The 19,772-nt window shown below is 35.5% G+C and overlaps 1 protein-coding gene across 7 annotated transcripts in view; it reads left to right on the plus strand.

Annotated features, from left to right (window-relative positions):
* The window catches only part of Neo1 (neogenin 1), a 233,109-nt gene that overhangs the window by 94,644 nt on the left and 118,693 nt on the right, over positions 1-19,772 (plus strand). For all 7 annotated transcript variants that reach the window (XM_076851062.2, XM_076851066.2, XM_076851063.2 and 4 more), the window contains exon 5: positions 10,223-10,359. In XM_076851062.2, coding sequence (XP_076707177.1) covers positions 10,223-10,359 — 137 coding nt within the window. The remainder of the gene's footprint in view (positions 1-10,222; positions 10,360-19,772) is intronic.

Genomic DNA, 19,772 nt, shown 5'->3' on the forward strand with positions numbered 1-19,772 from the left:
TTATGTCTTGTTGGTGGATGCTTCCTTTTAACAGTATATAGTGTCCTTCTTTATCCCTTTTGATTAACTTAGGTTTGAAGTTGATTTTATTCGATATGAGTATGGCCACTCCTGCTTGCTTCCGAGGGCCATGTGAGTGGTATGATTTTTCCCAACCTTTCATCTTCAGCCTGTGTATGTCTTTTCCTATCATATGAGTCTCCTGAAGGCAGCATATTGTTGAATTTGTTTTTTTAATCCAGGTTATAGCCTATGTCTCTTGATTGGTGAATTTAAGCCATTAACATTTAAGGTTACAATTGAAATATGGTTTGTACTTCCAGTCATGTTTATTTATTTATTTATTTTAGTTTGGCTAGTTTTTCCTCTTTGATTATTTTTCTCCCCCTTTACTGAGATACCTCCTACTGTTAGTTTTGGGTGCTATTTTTTTAATTCCTCTTCTTGTAGTATTTTGCTCAAAATGCTTTGCAGTGCTGGTTTTCTGGCTGCGAATTCTTTTAGCTTTTGTTTATCGTGAAATAGTTTAATTTCATTGTCAAATCTGAAGCTTAATTTTGCTGGATACAGTATTCTTGGTTGGAATCCATTATTTTTCGGCATTTGAAATACGTTGTTCCAGGATCTTCTCGCTTTCAAAGTCTGTGATGAAAAATTAGTCGTTAACCTAATTGGTTTACCCCTGAATATAATCTGCCTCCTTTCTCTTGTAGCTTTTAATATTCTTTCCTTGTTCTGTATGTTGGCTGTCTTCATAATTATATGTCTTGGAGTTGGTCTATTACGGTTTTGAATGTTTGGGGTCCTGTAGGCTTTCAGGATTTGGCAATCCATTCCATCTTTCATCTCTGGGAAGTTTTCTAGGATTATTTCATTTAATAGGTTGTCCATTCCTTTGGTTTGAACCTCTATACCTTCTTCTATCCCAATGACTCTCAAGTTTGGTTTTTTTATGACATCCCATATCTCTTGGATAGATTGCTCCTGAGATTTAAGCATCCTTTCTGTGTTGACTATATTCTTTTCAAGTTGATAAACTTTGTCTTCATTATTTGATGTTCTGACTTCTACTTGATCTAGTCTATTTGTAATATTCTCATTAGAGTTTTTAATTTGGTTTATGGTTTCCTGCATTTCTAGGATTACTGTTTGTTTGTTTTTTTAAATCTCTATCTCCTGGTAAAGCTTGTTCTTTGCAGTTTGAATTTGTTTGTTTAATTCGTTTTCAAAATATACTTTCATTGCTTGGACTTGCTATCTCATGTCTTCTCTAATATTCCGTTCCATCTGAGTTAGGTATGCCTTGAGTTCTTTCCCTGTCCATGTTTCTGATGCTTCTAGGTCCTCCTGTAGATTTAAGTTGTCCTGCATTGTTTGTAATCCTTTTTTCCCTTGTTTTTTCATGTTGTTCACGTTACTTTCCAGCTCTGTTTGACTGCTGTGTAACTGCTTTCTCCTATAAATTTGTTTTGGTTTTGTATATCTCTGTTGTCTCTCCTTTGCGGTGGGAGATTATGCCTAGAAATGTTGGGTTTTATAGTACTTTAAAGCTGATTCATTCAATTCATAAAAGGCTTTCGGGTTCTGTATGCATATAGTGATTTGTTGTTTGTTCTTAGGACTTTATGTTTAGGTTAGGTGCTATGATGGTATGAGGGTTAGTATGTCTTGGCTACTTTAGAAGATTGCTCTACTGAAGGGGGATACTAACAGGCGATTGGATCAGAGTGTTGGTAGTAGCTAGGTATTTAGGAGCCCTATAGACAGCCTTGAAACATTCACCTATTTGTATTTAGACAATTGCACGTAATGGAAGACGTAATGCTTGGGATGAAAGTTGGGGGTAGGGGAAGGAAGGTGCTCTTAAAAAGAAAGAAGGAGAGAGAGAGAGAGATTAGCGGAGAATGAAAAGAACAATAAAACTTGAAAAGGGAAAGAAAGAAGGAAACGGGTAGAAAATAACAGAGAAAGAAGAAAAAAAAATGAAGTTTTAGAGATCCATTTTTTTCTCTTCCAGTAGGCGGAGCTGTGCCCTCCGAGCCAAGCTTCTGCCCTCTATGTGCCGATAGCAATCCCTGTAAGGTGGCTCCTGGGAGTCTCTCAATCTTGTCAGTCCAGAGCCGTTTCACTTCTCTGGCCCCTCCCCCCCTTCCTCCTGTCAGCCGGCCAGCCAGGTCCTGTTCACCAGAAGCGGTTCCCCAAAGATCTAGTTACACTTGCAGCCCCACCGCACGTCCCATTTAAGCCCCAGTGCTGTGGTAATCTGGCGGCTAAGACCTTGGGAGTCGCCGCTGGTGATATGGGGGGTTGGGGGTGAGGAATCCTCTCTGCTTCCCTACAGACACGCCCCCGGAGAGATCCCTGAGGTTTCCTGACTGCTTGTATCTGGATGGGGTGGGAGTCACACACCTGCTAAAGTGGATTCCGCTGGAAAGGAATCACGTCGACCGAACTCCGATGACGTCACCTCTCTGCTATGGTGGGCCCCAGGCTCCTTGCCGGAATGTCCGAAGGGAGGGGAGGGACTGGTCTGTCCCCGGTTGGCCTCAGCTCCCGGCTCGCTATTTCATGAAGGCTTGGCTAAAGACCTCTTCCTGCCAAGCTGCGTCTCAGAGGCTAGCCACCCAGTCACGGTGGCTGTGGATGGGCGGGCGGGCGGGCGGGAGGCCGCAGCGCGGTGGGCGACAGCCACTAGCGGATCTGGACCTCTGTGTCTCATGGCAGGGATTCACTTGTCTGGGGCAGACTGTCACTTCCAAAAATCTTAGTAACTCCTGGCCGGTCTCTCTTCAGTGGAATTTTGATAGGAGATACTCCGCAGGTAGAATCTAAGCATATCTATGCATCTCTCTGACCCCATCGCTGAGGGGGTACTGAAAGCGCTGCCTCTCTGCCCGCCGCCATGTTGGATCTCTGAACCGACAATCTTAATTTGTGCATCTCAGTAGCCAAGACAGGTTGCTGGGAATGAAGTTTCCACTGCTCAACTCCACTAAAATTTGGTAGACCAAGGCTGGTGAAGAATAGCAGGTTTATTCAAAACAGGCTTTGAGGAAGACAGAGGAGATCTTTTTCTGTTGCAAATCTCTATCTTCAAGGGCTCAGGGACTCTAAGAGAAGAGGGGGTTCAGTTGGACAAAAGGCAGGAAATTCTCTCTCTCTCTCTCTCTCTCTCTCTCTCTCTCTCTCTCACACACACACACACACACACACACACACACACTTGGGCTGTACTAGTCAGAAATATGTATCATATTGCAGTTTCCTTGATGCCTCTGTGGGCCAGGGGATAGCTTTTTAATTTTCATTCTGACTTGGAGAAAAGTCCAGATGCAGAAAGTGGTCATCAGGAAGTTGTATTTAATTTTAAAGAGGCTCTGTTTCAAATATGGAAAGGAATATTTATTCAGTCACCTAGTTGATCGGCCTTCAGTGATTACTGGGGATGATGAATCAGATTGTTCCTCACATATTCATTAGCAGTACTAATGGTATTATCCCCAATATTGCCTGATTTCTTTCTCATCATTCATCCATTCACCCACCACTTTGCCCATGTTTTGCTTTTTCCTTTCTTCCTGTTTTTCTTCCTATCTAAATATGAGGTGAAGAACTTATAAGACTTCAAAGAAATTTCTTTTAAACTTTTGCTAACTACAACATAGGGAATCTTGAAATAGAGGAGAAAAATATTTCAAGCTTTTAGAGCATGAATTTTAATTGAAGGGCTGGGGTTGTAGCTCAGTGGTAGAGTGCTTGACTAGCATGGGCGAGGTACTAGGTTGATCCTCCGCACCATATAAAAAACAAATGCATAAAAAATAAAGGTTAAATTCTTAAAAAAAATTTAATTGACCACATGTTAAAATATCAGGGGTAAGAAACTGGAATAGATTTATTTTAAAACTTGTACATTTTATCATTATAGAAGGACATTCTGAAGATCTAAATAAATTTTTTCATATAAAAAGTGAGAATTTCAGGCTAGGGTTGTGGTTCAGTCATAGAGCGCTTGCCTAGCATGTGTGAGGCACTGGGTTAGATTCTCGGCACCACATTAAATAAATTAATTAATTAAATAAAAATATTGTGTCCAACTACAACTAAAAAAAAATTTTAAAAAGTGAGAATTTCTGATAATCATCTGTTCAGCAATTATTCACAAATAATTATTAAATGCTGAATATATCAGGTACCATACTAGGTACTAAAAATAGAGTGGTGGACCAAACACATAATTGATAGTCCTGTAACTGTTAAGAAGATTGAATTTGTAATTTCAAAACTTCTGAAAAAGAAATCTCAAGACCCAGATGGTTTCACTCAAGAATCCTATCAATGTTTTAAAAAGAATTAACTCCGATTCTATCCAGTCTGTCCAGAAAATTGAAAAGAAAGAGTTGAAATTAATATTATCCTGATACCAAAATTAAAGACAATATCAAAAACAAACTTTAAACCTCCTAGGAATATAGACACAAAAATTCTTAACAAAATATTAGCAAATAGAATTCATTGATACATAAAAGTAATTATATGCCATGACCAAATGGAGTTTATTCTAGGGATGAAAGGTTAAGTATTCTAAAATCAACCAATGTAATCCACCATACTATCAGGCTAAAGGAAAAACCAACCTTTCATGATAAAGCATTTGACAAAATTGAACATGCATTCTTGTTTTTCAAGATCCCAGAAAAATAACTTAGTTGAAAAATCCTACATCAGACATTATACTTGATGATAAAAGGCTAGAACCTTCCCTCCTAAGAACAGGAACAAGTTAAAGAAATTCATTGTCGTAGTGTTGGAAGTTCTAGCCAATTCAATAAGACCAGAAAAAGGAAAGGCATAGAGATCAGAAAGGGAAAAAAAAAAAAACAATTTTTATTTGTAGATAGCGTGTTTGTCTGTATCCCAAGAAACCTACCAAAAACAAAACAAAGCAAAAACAGAAATGAAAACAAAATAAAAACCCAAAAAACCCTTTAGAATTAATCAAGTTCACAGGATATAAGATACATTGTTTTTCTATATATTAGGAATGAACACCTGAACACCAAAATTGCAAATATAGTACCATTTGCATTTACCCACAAGAATTGAAATAGATGTAAATTTAATAGAACTTGTGTAGGAATTATATGCTAAAACCCACAAAATGTTATTGAAAGAAATCCAAGACCTAAGTAAATGGAGTGTAATTACTGTGTCAAGGATTAGAAGACTCAACATAGTAAGGATGTCAGTTTTCTTCAAATTGAGCCAGGTGTAATAGCACATACCTGTAATCCCCGTGACTTGGGAAATTGAGGTAGGATTGCAAGTTTGAGGTCAATCTGGGCAACCTAGACTTTGTCTCAAAATAAAAAATAAAAAGGGCTGGGGATGTAACTTTGTGCAAATTTTCTTCAAACCGATATACAACTTAATTCAATTCTCATCAAAATCTTGGTAAGATTTTCTTATAAACAAGATTATTCTAAAATTTATATGGAAAGGGAAAGAACTAGAATACTAAGAACAATTTTTAAAAAGTGAGGAAAATAAATCTATCTGATTTCAAGACTTATTACACTGCTACAGTAATCAAGAGGTTTGGAACTGTTGGAATATCAACACAAAGGTTAATGCAACAGAATAGAGAACCCAGGCATAGACCCACAGAGATATGCCCAACTGATTTGCAAAGTGCAAAAGTGATTCACTGAAGGAAAGATAGCCTTTTCAGCAAATACTCCTACATTTATACATAGATAAAAATATGAGCCTTAAGTCTCAGATTTCATATAGGAATTAACTTAAAATGGATCACAGACCTGAGTATAAAACAAACAAAAATTTAGAAAACCCATACATAATTAGGATCTAGGGCTGGGCAAAAGGGTTTTAGGCCTCATGCCAAAAGCACCATCCATATGAAAAAAATTTGACGAATTGAATGTCATCAAAATTAAAAGTTTTTGCTCCATAAAAGACCCCATTAAGAGGATGAAAAAATAAGCTGCAAGGTAGAAGAAAATATTTAGAAACCACATACCCAACAAAGGATTAGTATCTAGAATATATATATAAAGATCTCTCAAAAACTCAAGAATAAAAAGCATGTAATCCAGTTTGAACATGGGCAAAAGACATGGAGAGCTGTTTTGCAAACAGAATTACACTAGGCAAATAAGTAAAGTGTTTTGACATTATTAGCTATTAGGTAAATGCAAATTAAAACCACCATGAGATATCACTACATTCCTGCCAGAAGAGCTTAAAAAAAAAAAGTGGCAATATTGAATTCTGGCAAGGATATAGAGAAATGGGATGGGTCATTCTGACATTGCTTGTTTGGAATGTAAAATGGTACAGGCATTGTGGAAAAATGTTTGGCCATTTTTTATAAAGCTTCCACATAACCTAGCAATTGCATTCTCATGCTCTTAGGCATTTATCTCATAGAAATGAACTTACATTCACACAAAAATCTGCACAAGTGTTTTAACACCTGTCTTTCATTGAGTGAATAGTTAAACAAACCATAGTAGATCCATAGCATGTACTAAGCAATAAAAGGAACAAAATATTGATCAGTCTCTAGAGAATTATACTGAATAAAAAAAGAGAGTTTATAAAGATTACATACTACAATCCTATTTATAAAGTTGTTTTTTTTTTTTTTTTGTGTGTGTGTGTGTGTGTGTGTGTGTGTGTTTGTGTTTGGCAGTTACAAGCTTGAACCCAGGGGGACTCTACCTATGAACTATGTCCCCACCCCTTTTTATTTTGAGACAGAGTCTTGGCTGGCCTGGGATTTGAGATCCTCAGGCCTCAGCCTCCTTGAGTAGCTAGCATTAGAAGTGTGTGCCTGTGCAACTGGATATGTACCATTCTTAAAATGGCAAAATTACAAAACTGGAAAACATGATTAGCAGCTGCCAATGGCTGATCAGGAGATGAGAATGGGAGAGAAGTTAGGTATGAGTTTTAAAAGGTATAATGGTTATGGAAATGTTCTGTGTCCTGATGGTATCCTGATAGTGATATTGTGCTCTGGTTTTACAAGATGCTACCATGGGTCTGGGATAAAGATAAAGCATATGTGAAACCTCTTTGTATTATTTATAAGAATTACATGTGAGATTGTATTTACTTCAGAAGAAAAGTTTAATGAAAGTAAGCCAATGAGAGAGTAAATTTTGTGCCAGAGGAATATCTATAAGCCTTAGTTTTCCTCTACCGTCCTTTCCTGCTGTAGTGTCTCAGAAGTCTTATTATGCCCTAGACCTTGCTACTTCCTATCTTCTCCAGTGCCTTCAAGAATCCGCTCCCCCCCTTTTTTGGACACAATACCTTTATTTTATTATTTTGTTTTTATGTGGTGCTGAGGATCGAACCCAATGCCTCACACATGCTAGGTCAGTGCTCTACCACTGAGCTGCAATCCCTTTTTTGACATTTTCCCGTCTCTGTTAGATCCTTCTCTTTTGCCTATTAAAGGATTTGCCTCTTTCACTCAAATAACTATAACAAACAAACAAAAAAAAAACTAAATAAAGCAAGCACTATTTCTCTTTGCTTCTCTTTCACACTTTTGTAACCTTAGGAATCTTCTTTGGCATTTGTTTCTTCCTCTTCTTCAATATCCAGTCCATTTGCAAGATTTGTCATTTTACTTCGTAGGTATCTCTGTAATACAACCATTCGGTTACTAGGTATTCTTAGCTATTATCACTTCAGTCACTGCAGGAACCTCCTGTTCTTGCCACATGTAATCTTGCCTCATTCCAAATATATCTTCACACTCCTGCCAGAGCAGTCTTTCAAAGTTCATCATATGACCACCAACCCCTAACCCACTTTTAAACATTTTTTAATGGATTTCTATTGTTCAAGATTAAGGACACAGATTCTTAAAATGGCTTTACTTCTGTCAAGCTAGCAATTATTTGTTAAATGAAACAGAGTCTCTCTCCTTATCTTTATCATCATTCAAGAGTAAGTCAGTACTTTGGGCCTTCTTGTTACTGCTATAGTTAGTTGTTTGTTTTTCAGTTCTGAGTCATTGCAATAACTTCATGACCAAACTTCAGATTCTAGTCTTTTTCTATTCCCTCTGATTCTTCACAAAATCTGATGATGCCATTCATTTTCTTAAAAGCCTCCCTCCCCTGCTTCCACTTTGGTAGGGGAAAGTCTCCTTAGCATACCAAGCTTTTGCATATTGACCAAAAGCTGCCTAGGGACATACACAGCCCTCATTTTCAGCTACACTGAACTTAACTTGGGTCCCTTTGCCACACATACTTTTTCACGTATTCTTCCTTTTGTCTGCATATTAGAATATTGGAGTTCTAAAGACTTGGTTGTTTACTCTGAGTCATCAACATGTTAAATGAATTCTACCACCCAAATGGATATTCTTTCCAGTCTTCTTTTAAAAAGAGTAAAATCGGGCTGGGGATGTGGCTCAAGCGATAGCGCGCTCGCCTGGCATGCGTGTGGCCTGGGTTCGATCCTCAGCACCACATACAAACAAAGATGTTGCGTCCGCCGAAAACTAAAAAATAAATATTAAAATTTTTTAAAAAAAAAATAAAAAATAAATAGAGTAAAATCAATACCATTTAGAAAGATTGAATACTACTGTACTTGTACTCACCAATGCCAAGTATCCTGCATAGCAAATATCAGGAATAATTTTTAATATAATTATTAGATAAACTGTCTTGCTTCTGAAAATGATATATCAATTTGTGTTTCAAATTATGTGCATTTTAGATAGATATTATGTGTATATTGTGGATTTCTCATTTGGGAACATTGAGTGTAAAATGCAGGGTCCTAATTTTTTGCAAAATTTTCTTATTTAATGAAGCACTAAATCCTGTCGTCTTTTTTTCCTGAACATTCTTGCTCTATTCCATTGTATCTTCTTTATTTCAGCACAAAAAGTTGGGATTTATAGGTATAATTAAGACCTTTCAGATGGGAATATCACTTGATAAAGTTTAATCATTGCCTTCTAGAGTAGTCTTTCTTGGAGAAGTCATCAAACCTGATTCTGGATTTCAGCTTTTCAGGTCCAGGCACTCAATCTCGTTTATCAGATTCAGAAAGACCAATTACCTATACTTAGAACATTCTGAGATTTAAGCCAGAATAGAACTTTCTTTACTTCAAACGAGAAGAATAAATGTAGTAAGGACTAAATAGTTATTTCCTCTGATTTTCCTCCATAAGAAATTTTGCATGAAAAGTCAAATAATAATAATATTTTTTTTCTTGGAAATACATACAGATAGAAGTATAACAATACTAAGACTTGGAAAGAATCTAGCCTATAAAATCAGTTTAGACTGGTTTAAAATTAAAATATATTTATTATATGTTTGATACTTTATTTTGTATTTATGCCATCTATGAAAATAACAAAGTGGCAGCTTTTTTTTATCCACTTGTAGAATTAATTACATTCCTTGCTTTATGTCAGATGCCTTTGTAGGTTTGATTTAGTTTACAAATTTACTTTATAAATTTTTAAAAATTTTTATTCTTTTTAGTAACATACATGGACTTTATAAAAATTTGATGAAACAAATGACTTGTAATTTCTTCCTTGATGTTACAGGATTTAGTTTTCCTTGGTCATTACCAACAAATATCCTTGTTGGTAATGGGGTGATAATGGCTGATTTGTACACAATATCAGACCTGCTCTCTTTTTCTTCCCACCTTCCCTCTCCTTTTCTATCCAAGCCACTATAGGAAATTTTCAGTGGGTACTGTCATTCCAGGATTTACTATTTCTGATCTGACATTATGTACTCTTTATTCTTCTTTTCTTTTCTTTATTCTTCTTATCTACTAGCATGGCATAACTGGTGGTCAATCTCAGATTGATTCCAAACTTCAGAATTAAATAATTTCTAAAATACTGGCTGGAGTTGGGAGGCAGGATGGTGAAGTGGAATAAAAGTGATATTCCTTTGATACCTAGAAGTGTCAGAAATAATTCAAAGTAACATTTGATTTGTATTTATGATGTTTTCTGCATATAAAATTGTGAGCAAGACAAATTGGAATTAAATTCTAATAATTTTATGGTAGTTTCAATTTGTGACCATATTCATAATAATACTGTTTTCTCCTAAATGTTTTTCCTATTTTATATGCAGAGTTTCTTAGGTATTATTTCCCTCATACTAAAATGTATCCTTGTTTTTTTATGCAGCTCTGAAAGATTGGTCTTGCTGGCAGGTGGTAGTCTGGAAATCAGTGATATCACTGAGGATGATGCTGGGACTTATTTTTGTATAGCTGACAATGGAAATGAAACAATTGAAGCTCAAGCAGAGCTTACAATACAAGGTATGTAAATATTTACTGCATAAATAAAAAATATCCTGTGTCTGCTAATTGTTTTAACATTAAAATAATTGTGGAAGAAGCAATACAGCATCACAGTTAAAATTCCAACTTTTAGGGTTGGGGTTGTGGCTCAGCTGAAGAGCGCTCACCTAGCACGTGTGAGACCCTGGGTTTGATCCTTAGCACCACATAAAAATAAATAAATAAAGGTATTATGTCTAACTGTCAGTCCATACTAATTTCAATTAATCCCAACTTTTAGATCTGTATCCTTGGGATCAAATTCTGGGTCTTATATTTCCTAATAACTATATTAATATAGGAGATTTGCCTAATCTATCTGAACTTCATTTCCCACATCTGTAAAGTGGAGATAATAAGAATACCTACCTCATTGACGATTAAGAACTACTCCTTGAAAAATTCCCAAAATAGTGACTAGAATATAAGAGCTCAATGCTAATTATTGATTTTTTTTATTGTAATGGTAATAGTATAAGGAAGGACAGTGTGATCTGGAGCATCTGGAAGGTTTTGTTTGCTTTTCTTGTCTCAGTATGCTTTTTCACAAGGTATCTGTTCTCTGATCCAGAACATGTCTCTCTTCAGCATTCCCACTCCCTTCCTTTGGGTAAATAGATTATATAGAAAAGAGCGTGTTATAGTTTGGACATGAGGTGTCCCCCAAAGCTCCTATTAATGCAGGAATATTCAGAGGTAAAGTGATTGAATTATGAAAGCTATGACATATCAGTCCATACTAATTTAAATGGATTGACTGGGTGGTAACTATAGACAGGTAGAGCATGATTGGAGGAGATTGGTCACTGGGGGTGTATGTTAGAAGGTGCATCTTCCCTGCAGTCCCTTGTCTCTTCCCTTGACCTCTCTCTAGTCTGCTTTCCTCCTTGGGGCCCTTCCCCCATAATGTGCTGCCTCATCTTGGGCCCAGAGCAGTTGTCTTTGGCCTGAGACCTCTGAAACGATGAGCCCCAAATAAACTTTTTCTCCTCTAAATTGCTCTTGTTTGATGTTTTGGTCACAATGACAAAAAAGCTCACTAAAACAGAATGCAAAGTACTTTTCTGTGTAATTTGGTTTGATGATTTGATGTTTATTTTGGTCTGTTCAGCTAATGCTGATCATTGCTGCAAGAATAGTTAGTAGTTCTTTTCTTTCTCTTATATACTTATCTTCCCCCTTATATGGTCTTTGATTTAGCAGTCAGGGAAAATAATGACATATACTTATAGTTTCTTATTTTCATCTCTCCTGCCATTCCACTATGTGGAAATTACCCTTAAAAGAATATTTGCTCTCTCTCCTATGATTTGTCTGAGCATCATTTCAGAAATTCTTAGGATCTTCTTCATTAATTTTAGAGAAATCCAGCACTGCTTGAATATATAAAGATACAGGAGGCTATCTTGTGTTATCTTTTATCAACTTGTCCCAGATTATATTGCATTTGATAGAATACACTGCAATTTGTATTTTGGAGTTGTTAGCCACCCCTTAGTTCTATTTTACATGAAAGTTTGTTTATCTTGGTACATTTTGTGGGTTTCAGACATGGATGTAGAGTACATACAATCCTACTCCCAGTAGTCACTAGGAGATTCAAATATGTGGGAAAATAGAATAAAAGATAATGAGAATAGCAAAAGTTAATGAAATTTAAAAAGAATTAAAACAATGTCAGCAGAGCCAAAGTTGAGTCTATGTAAAGAATAGCAACATTGATTAACCTCCAGCAAGACTTACACAATTTGGCAAAGGTCTTTATCTGCATCAGTGGTTGGCAACTTACAGTTTAATGGATCGTATCTTTCTGACTGCTTTTTTTTTGTATAGAATATAAGCTAAAAGTAGTTCTTAAACATTTTTAAATTGTTGAAAAATATCAGAAGAATAACATTGTGATACATGAACATATTGTGATACATGAAAATTTTATGAGACTCAGATTTTATTGTTCATAAATATTAAGTTTTATTGAAACACACTATAATCATTTATGTATTATATAAGGACACTTTCATGCTGTAACACAGAGAATTGAATAGAGACCCTTTGGCTTACTAAGCCTTTAAGTATTTACTCTCTGGTCCTTAACAGAAAGATTTGTAACCCCAGATATAGTCTTGAACTTCTGCAGGCTAGTAAGGTAAACAAAGACTAATAAAAAGTGGACAAAAGACTGGGGTAGTTACCTCACAGAACATCTCTAGGTAGCTACTAAATATTTTAAAAAGTGGTTTTATCATCAGTCTTCAGAGAAATGCAAATTAAAAACCATGCAATATCGTTATTCTCCACTAAAAAGACCAATAATATTAGATGTTAGTTAGGATGAGAAACATAGAGATCTCTAATGAATTGCTGAAAGTAGTATACACTGATATAATCACTTTAAATTACTGTTTTGTAGAATCTGTTAAAGTTGCATACAAAAATATCTCATGAAACGGGGTATTTCTATATTTATCAGTATATACATTAAAAACACTAAATAAAGTCCTTAATCAGCTGTATTCACAGTAAATCAAAACCGGGACTAATTTAAATGTCCCATCAAAATTCAAACATCAAATGAGCAAACAATATTCCAGTCATACAGTGGCATATTATTTGCAATGAAGGTTGACAGACAGCTACTACATTTGACAAGAGTAAATCTCACAAACACCCTTGAAAGAAAGAAGCCAGACACAAGAATACATACTATATAAGTTTGTTTTATAAAGTTCAAAAACTTATGTATATTCTTAGAAGTCAGGACAGTGATTACTCTTGGAGAAGGACAGTTATGACTGAATGTACAGCCAGACTTCTGGTGTACTAATGTTTTCTTTCTATACTGTACTTTCTGAAGTGAAATCTGTACAGCTCAAGCTCTGCTCTTCATATATGCCATGTAAGGCCTTCTCTCCATTTTTTTTCAAAGAGAGAATTCATTATGTTAAAAATATATTTGGAAAATTTTGTTTTGAGCCCATCCCATAACTGAAAGGTCCTCCCCCCCACTACCCCCAATAGGGAAAGTTGTTTATGAGAAATAATTGGAGATATATAAATATAGTAATACTTGTCTGACTTCTGTTATTTTTTTAAGAAGTTATAGTTCCAGGAAATGCCATAGTGAGTGTTAATGCAGAAAAGGTTATAAGTTCATTCTTCATCTGTTAAATATTTCAAATGTATTATCTTATCATTAACTCCTGGAATTTCTGCACATGCTGTGACGTGAATTAGCCTGTTGTGTATTTCCTGTCATCTCAGATTGTTGATAACAGTTAAAATGGGTGATGAATTGTTTCGTCTTTTTTTTTAAAGCAGGAATTTTTCCTTTTCTATTAATATAGTTGATTAGTCTGTGATCTACATCTCCCATCCTCCATCCAAAAAGAAAAATTTCCGTTCATGTTTTTATGGAAAAAATTGATAAATTCTAAATTGGCTGCCTTCTTGACATTTTCATTACTTCTAACTAATCTATAACATTTTAAACTCCATCGTCTTTTTTCTACTCTACTCATTTCTAGCCACATTAAGACATTGGTTTCCCTTTTTTTCTCCCAGTCTTCTTTATGATAATCAGTCATAACATCCACCTGCTTTTCATCGAACTCTCCATGCTTTTGGCTTCAGGATAAAAAGCAAATTCCTTATAACATATATACATTCAGAACCTCCATAGTCAATGTTGAAAAAGTTGTTTACTAGGGAGTCACCACAGAGTAGTGGTTAAGAGCAGTATCTACCCAGTGTGCCTGGAGGCCAATTTAAACTCTGGATACTGAGCTATATGAACTTGGCCAGATTATTTAACTTAACCTGTGTTGTAGTTTAGTTTAGTTTTTTTTTTTTTTTAATCAGTTAAATGGGTTCTTATAAGGATTAAGCAAATTCCTGGCACTTTCCGTATAAATCTGGGATGAATAGCAGTTATCATCACTAAACTGCATGTAGGTTTTCCAGTGTACTATACTGTTTGACAACAGTGTTCTCTCACCCTCAACTACATTTTCCTAATAGACCTTCAAGGTCAGTTTACCTAACCGCCCCCCACCCAAGATTTTGTTAACCAAAACAAAAACTTCTTTATCCTCAGCCATAATTAGTATCTTAAAATGACTCTTTACCAGTAGTACCTTTTACTTATTAGTTAATATGCATGTTCCTTCTACTAGACTGGGGTTTTTATCAATAGGGGCTGGTCTTAATCTTATTTTTATCATACACTAGTAACAAATAATTGTTGAATGAATGAGTAAAACTTTGTATTGAAATTGCTAAATATGGAAGCTAGAGTGATTTGTTTATGGTTATTTTATTATTTATGTTTTCTTTGCACCTTGTTTTTCATTGACTTTCAGTGTATAAGTAACTGAGATTTTTAAGAAAAAAAAAAGAAGAAATTGGGATTTAAAAACAATCTTCTGAAAGGTTTTCCCAGAGGCAGATGGAACATTACCCTTACTTATATAATTGAGGTCGTAATCCTCATTTTCATGTCATAAATGTTCATAAACAGTGCTGGATCAATTTTATTCTAATTTTTGACTTTTTAAGGCCTTTCAAAAGGCAACATGATTTTTTATTTTTCCAAAAAATAATGAAGCCAAGGCCTGGGAGGTGTATTTCAGTGGTAGAGCACTTGTGTCACAATGCCAGGAGACCCTGAGTTCAATCCCCAATACTGCAAAAATAAAACTAAACCTGAAACCATTAAAAATGAACTTTCCTCCATCTCTGCTGCTTAAAACCCTCTTACCTTTATTTGCTATCGTGATTCAAGTCTCTGTGCATTGAATCCCTTCATCTTTAATTCCACCTCTATGAGATGCTCCACTGGTTTGACTGGATAACATTGTTTGATGTTTTTCCTTTTATTTCTCTGTCCAGTTAATTTTTTCTTCATGGGAATCTTTTATTCTGCTTGCTCATTGAAATATTGGTGTTCTACAAAGGTCTGTCTTCATTCTAAGTCTTCACACTATTAGCTCATGATTTCGTGTATGACTCATGTAAAAATAACCCATAGGTTCCCAGACTACATTCTTTGCTAAGCTTCAGACATTCCTATTGACGATAGGTATCTCAAACTTCACATATCCAAAATTGAATTTAACACTCTTCCTTCAGAATCTTTCTCTTCTGATTTTCTGTCTTTCAGTGGTGTCTTTGCCTATGTATTTACCTGAGCTAGAAACACTAGACTCATTCTCTTTTTCTAAAATTCTAACAATATATTCTATTTCATCCATTATATCTAAAATATTATTTTGGTTTGCAATCAATATAAAATTATTAAGATTTTTATTTCTATTTTATACTAAATCTTGGAAACACAATGTGTATTTTACAGAGTATAGCCAAATTTGGACTAGTCACATTTGAAGTCTTTTTTAAAAAATTTAATTGATTTTATTTTTTAAAATACACAACAGTGGAATGCATTACAATTCTTATTACATATAGAGCACAGTTTTTCATATCTTTGTATATAAAGTATGTTTACGCCAATTCATGTCTGTATACATATACTTTTTTTGCATTCAATTCTCATTACACCTATATACCACAATTTTTCATATCTCTGTTTGTATATAAGGTAGGTTGACACCCAATTCGTGTCTGCATTTCAAATCTTAATAGCCACTTATGACTTACAGTTAATGAATTGGCCAGCACAGGGTAGATGATTATCATCAGTCAGTATACTGAGTGTTAGCTGTGAGGAAGATAGTAATTGTGAGAATAATAAAAGTTAGAATTAAATTATAGATTCTTTGACAAACTGTCCAATAATTACTGCTTCTTTTTAATGTTTTTAGTTAACATATAATATTGTACATTATTATGGGGGTCAGTGAAGGCTTTCAGTACACGTATGCAATGTGTACTGATCAAATCAAGGATATCAGCATTTATATCGCCTTAAGATTTATTTGTTTGAAGCCTTTGGACTTTTCTAAGTCTTCATCAAATATATATTACATGGTACTTATAAATTAATTAGAATTTGATGAATTCCTCATTTGAAAAAGGAAAAAAGATTAAATAATTCATGAAAATGATATAAAAATGTCCAAACGACCTGAAAAGAGTCACCTTCATTAACAGTACGAGAAATACCAATTAAAAAATATATTTTTTTTCTTTTTGCTCACTGGTTGTCATGAGTGAGCTACACCATTTACATTTACATGGTCTTGATATGCCTGTGCCTTTCCATAATATCAGAGTAAAAGAATGAATGAATGAATTTATTGTGGTGCTGGAGATTGAACTTACTCTACCACTGAGCTACATCCCCAGCCCTTTTATTTATTTTAAATTTTGAGTCAGGGTCTTGCTAAATTGCCAACGCTGGCCTTGAACTTGTGATCCTCCTGCTTAGCCTCCCAAGTTTCTGGGAGAATTCTTTGAATATCAGTAAATTCACAAAGTACAGGAAAGGCAGCAGAATACAACAGACACTAGTATAGCAAAATGTAAAACAGTGGATGTGTTACTGATGTGATGCTGCAATCTGTATAGGGGTAAAAATGGGAGTTCATAACCCACTTGAATCAAAGTGTGAAATATGATATGTCAAGAACTATGTAATGTTTTGAACAACCAACAATAAAAATTAAAGGAAAAAAAATTCAAAAACTACATCAGTTTCATTGGATTTACTTCACTGAGAATTCCTGAGATTGAATATCAATAAATTCACAAGCTACATCAGTAGCATTGGCTTTATTTCAGAGTATTCTTGATTTCCCTTGGCAATTGTGATCATGGAAATTGCAAGTTCTTTATTTCATTCTAATCTTACTTACTAATATGTATAACACTCAAATCACACATGATACTTCCCTATTAGGTTACAGAATGGGTGAAGAAAGGGTTAAGAAGGCCACAGGATTTAAAGAGGCAGCAGAAAGAACAAAGGCAAAGAGTTGATACAAAGAGTTACTACAGGTTCTTAGATAAGGGGTTAATAAAACAGTTCATACAGCTGTCAAGCCTGACAGCCTAGGGAAGAAGCTGAAGTCCAGGAACAGTTAGAAGTTCTTCCTGCCTGATGAATTATATCTCCTGGTACTTACACCCATCACAGAGTGGTCCAGAATAACGGGACAGGTTAGTGATGCTGTGTCATAGTTTTAGGTGCCCTTTTGTGTGTTTCAGGTGAGGGAATTGCATCATTCTTTCATCTGGTGCTTCTGATAAGTTCCTGTGCTAGCTTTCTCTGTTATGTTCTGAATAAATCCATGTGTCTGTGTGCCCCTGACATAATTTGATAAGTTCACAGGTGGTAATTTTTTTATTAACATGAATAAGTTATCAGTCTATGCCTTATAACTGTGCTCTGCAGCTAGTAGTTGTTGTTCATAAAATTTTTGTGCCCAGCATCTGGTGATTATCTACTTGCACAGCCAAGATACCTGTTCATTCTGCCTTAGTACTTGTACTCCAAATGGAGTAACTCAGGGCAGGGAACAGCCTGCTGTCTATATTGGGGCAGTTTAAAAATAATAAACCACTCTTGGCAAAATTACAGTAAAATGGGGATTCTCATATACTGCTGGTGTTTTGTTCAAATTGATTAGCCATTTTGAAGGACAATTTGATGATCTTATCAAAAGCCTTAAAACCTGCACATCCTTTGGCAAGTAATTCCATTTCTAATTATTTGTTTTAATGGAATAATGAGGTATCTGTGCAAAGATTTATGTATGAAAGTATTCATTACAATGGTATATATTTAGTGGAGAAAAATGATAGATCACCTAAATAGCCAACAATAGGCAATTGGTTAAATAAATTATGGTCTATCTGTATGTCAGAATATTATGCATTCCCACCTTTATGTATATTTATAAAGCACCAGTTTAAAAAAAAAACAGTAAATGAATAGAAGGAGGACTGCCGCAGTCTCTGGCTGGGCACAAATCACGAGCCACCACACAGCTTATAGATTCAAACAGCAATTCTTTATTCCCGAACTCACACCGGCCGTCTACAAACACGTTCTGGGGAAATCCACGTTCTCTGCCCAAATCCACACTGGGCTTCTGTCTCCCAAAATATACTGTCTGACCCTAAGAACTCAAGAGGAACTCAGGCAGCAGGATATGCCCTATTCTAAACGGGGAACACCCTAATCTCCTATTATGCTAAACCGGGAACACCCTAAACAGGGATCCGCCCTGGTCCTTGAGCAAGGTCACCTTTCAGGAGTCCTTCCACTAGACAGCATGGGAGTAGCTGGCAAGGAAATTGTCATACCTACTTGGCTGATGGCTCCCAGCAGAGGACCAGTAGAGGATGAGGAATAGGGGGAGGGAAAGTGGAAGTATAGCAGATTGAAATGGAGCAAATTATATGCCATGCATGTATGAATGTGTCAAAATGAACCCATTACTGTTTGTAACTATAATGCACTAATTAAAACATTTTAAAATACTATTCATCCAACAAAAATCATGTCTTAGAAGACTATTAAATGGCAACTTTGGGCATATTAAATGAGGAAAAAAAGATCCCAAAGCAACATATAAGAAGTAGGATTCGTTTCATAAGGTTATGGTGTAAATTGGATCATGTCCTTTGACTTTCTTCTCAAAATTACCTCAATTCAATTAGAAAGAAGTCTATTTTATTTTCCTCATGAGGCCTTCTCCCTAAAATTTTCACAGTACTAGGTTTACTTACCTTCATGGGGTCATGTTTTCTTCTAAGCTCCAAGCACAGAGAGAAGTCTTAAGTCTATAGTCTTTTTTTTTTCTTTTGAGAGAGAGAGAGAGAGAGAATTTTAATATTTATTTTTTAGTTTTCGGCAGACACAATATCTTTGTTTGTATGTGGTGCTGAGGATCGAACCCGGGCCGCACGCATGCCAGGCGAGCGTGCTACCGCTTGAGCCACTATAATCTTAAGTTGGATGAGTCCATGGTTACCAATTCCTTTCAGGGTGATTTAATTTCAGAGGTAACAGCTAGCTGCTTATAAACACAATGCAGAGCTCCCAAATAAATAAAAAGACTATGTCAGTAGGAGGGTGAAATTATGCCCCTTCAAGCCTAGAAATAACTGAGAACATTTTGACTGTCATCCTTGGAATTATTCTACTTCTTAGGTTATCTGTGTTGACCCCAGAATTACAAGCTTTCCTTCATTATCCCACTCTGGGTCTCTTATGCATTACTATTAACCATCTTTCTTGAATCTGTTGTATATTCCATCTTTATAAGAGAATGACTCCCATATAGTATTTACTATCTTAGTTTTATTGAACTATATTTCTTTTACTTTGAAGGGTGTTTTCAAATTCACCAGCTTTGATTAAGAGAGCCATGCCAGAAGGAATTTTAGTAACTTTAGTCATATTGTTGGTAAATTTCTCATACTAAATA

The sequence above is a fragment of the Callospermophilus lateralis genome, chromosome 3 (genome assembly GCF_048772815.1).
Source record: "Callospermophilus lateralis isolate mCalLat2 chromosome 3, mCalLat2.hap1, whole genome shotgun sequence".
NCBI lineage: Eukaryota > Metazoa > Chordata > Mammalia > Rodentia > Sciuridae > Callospermophilus > Callospermophilus lateralis.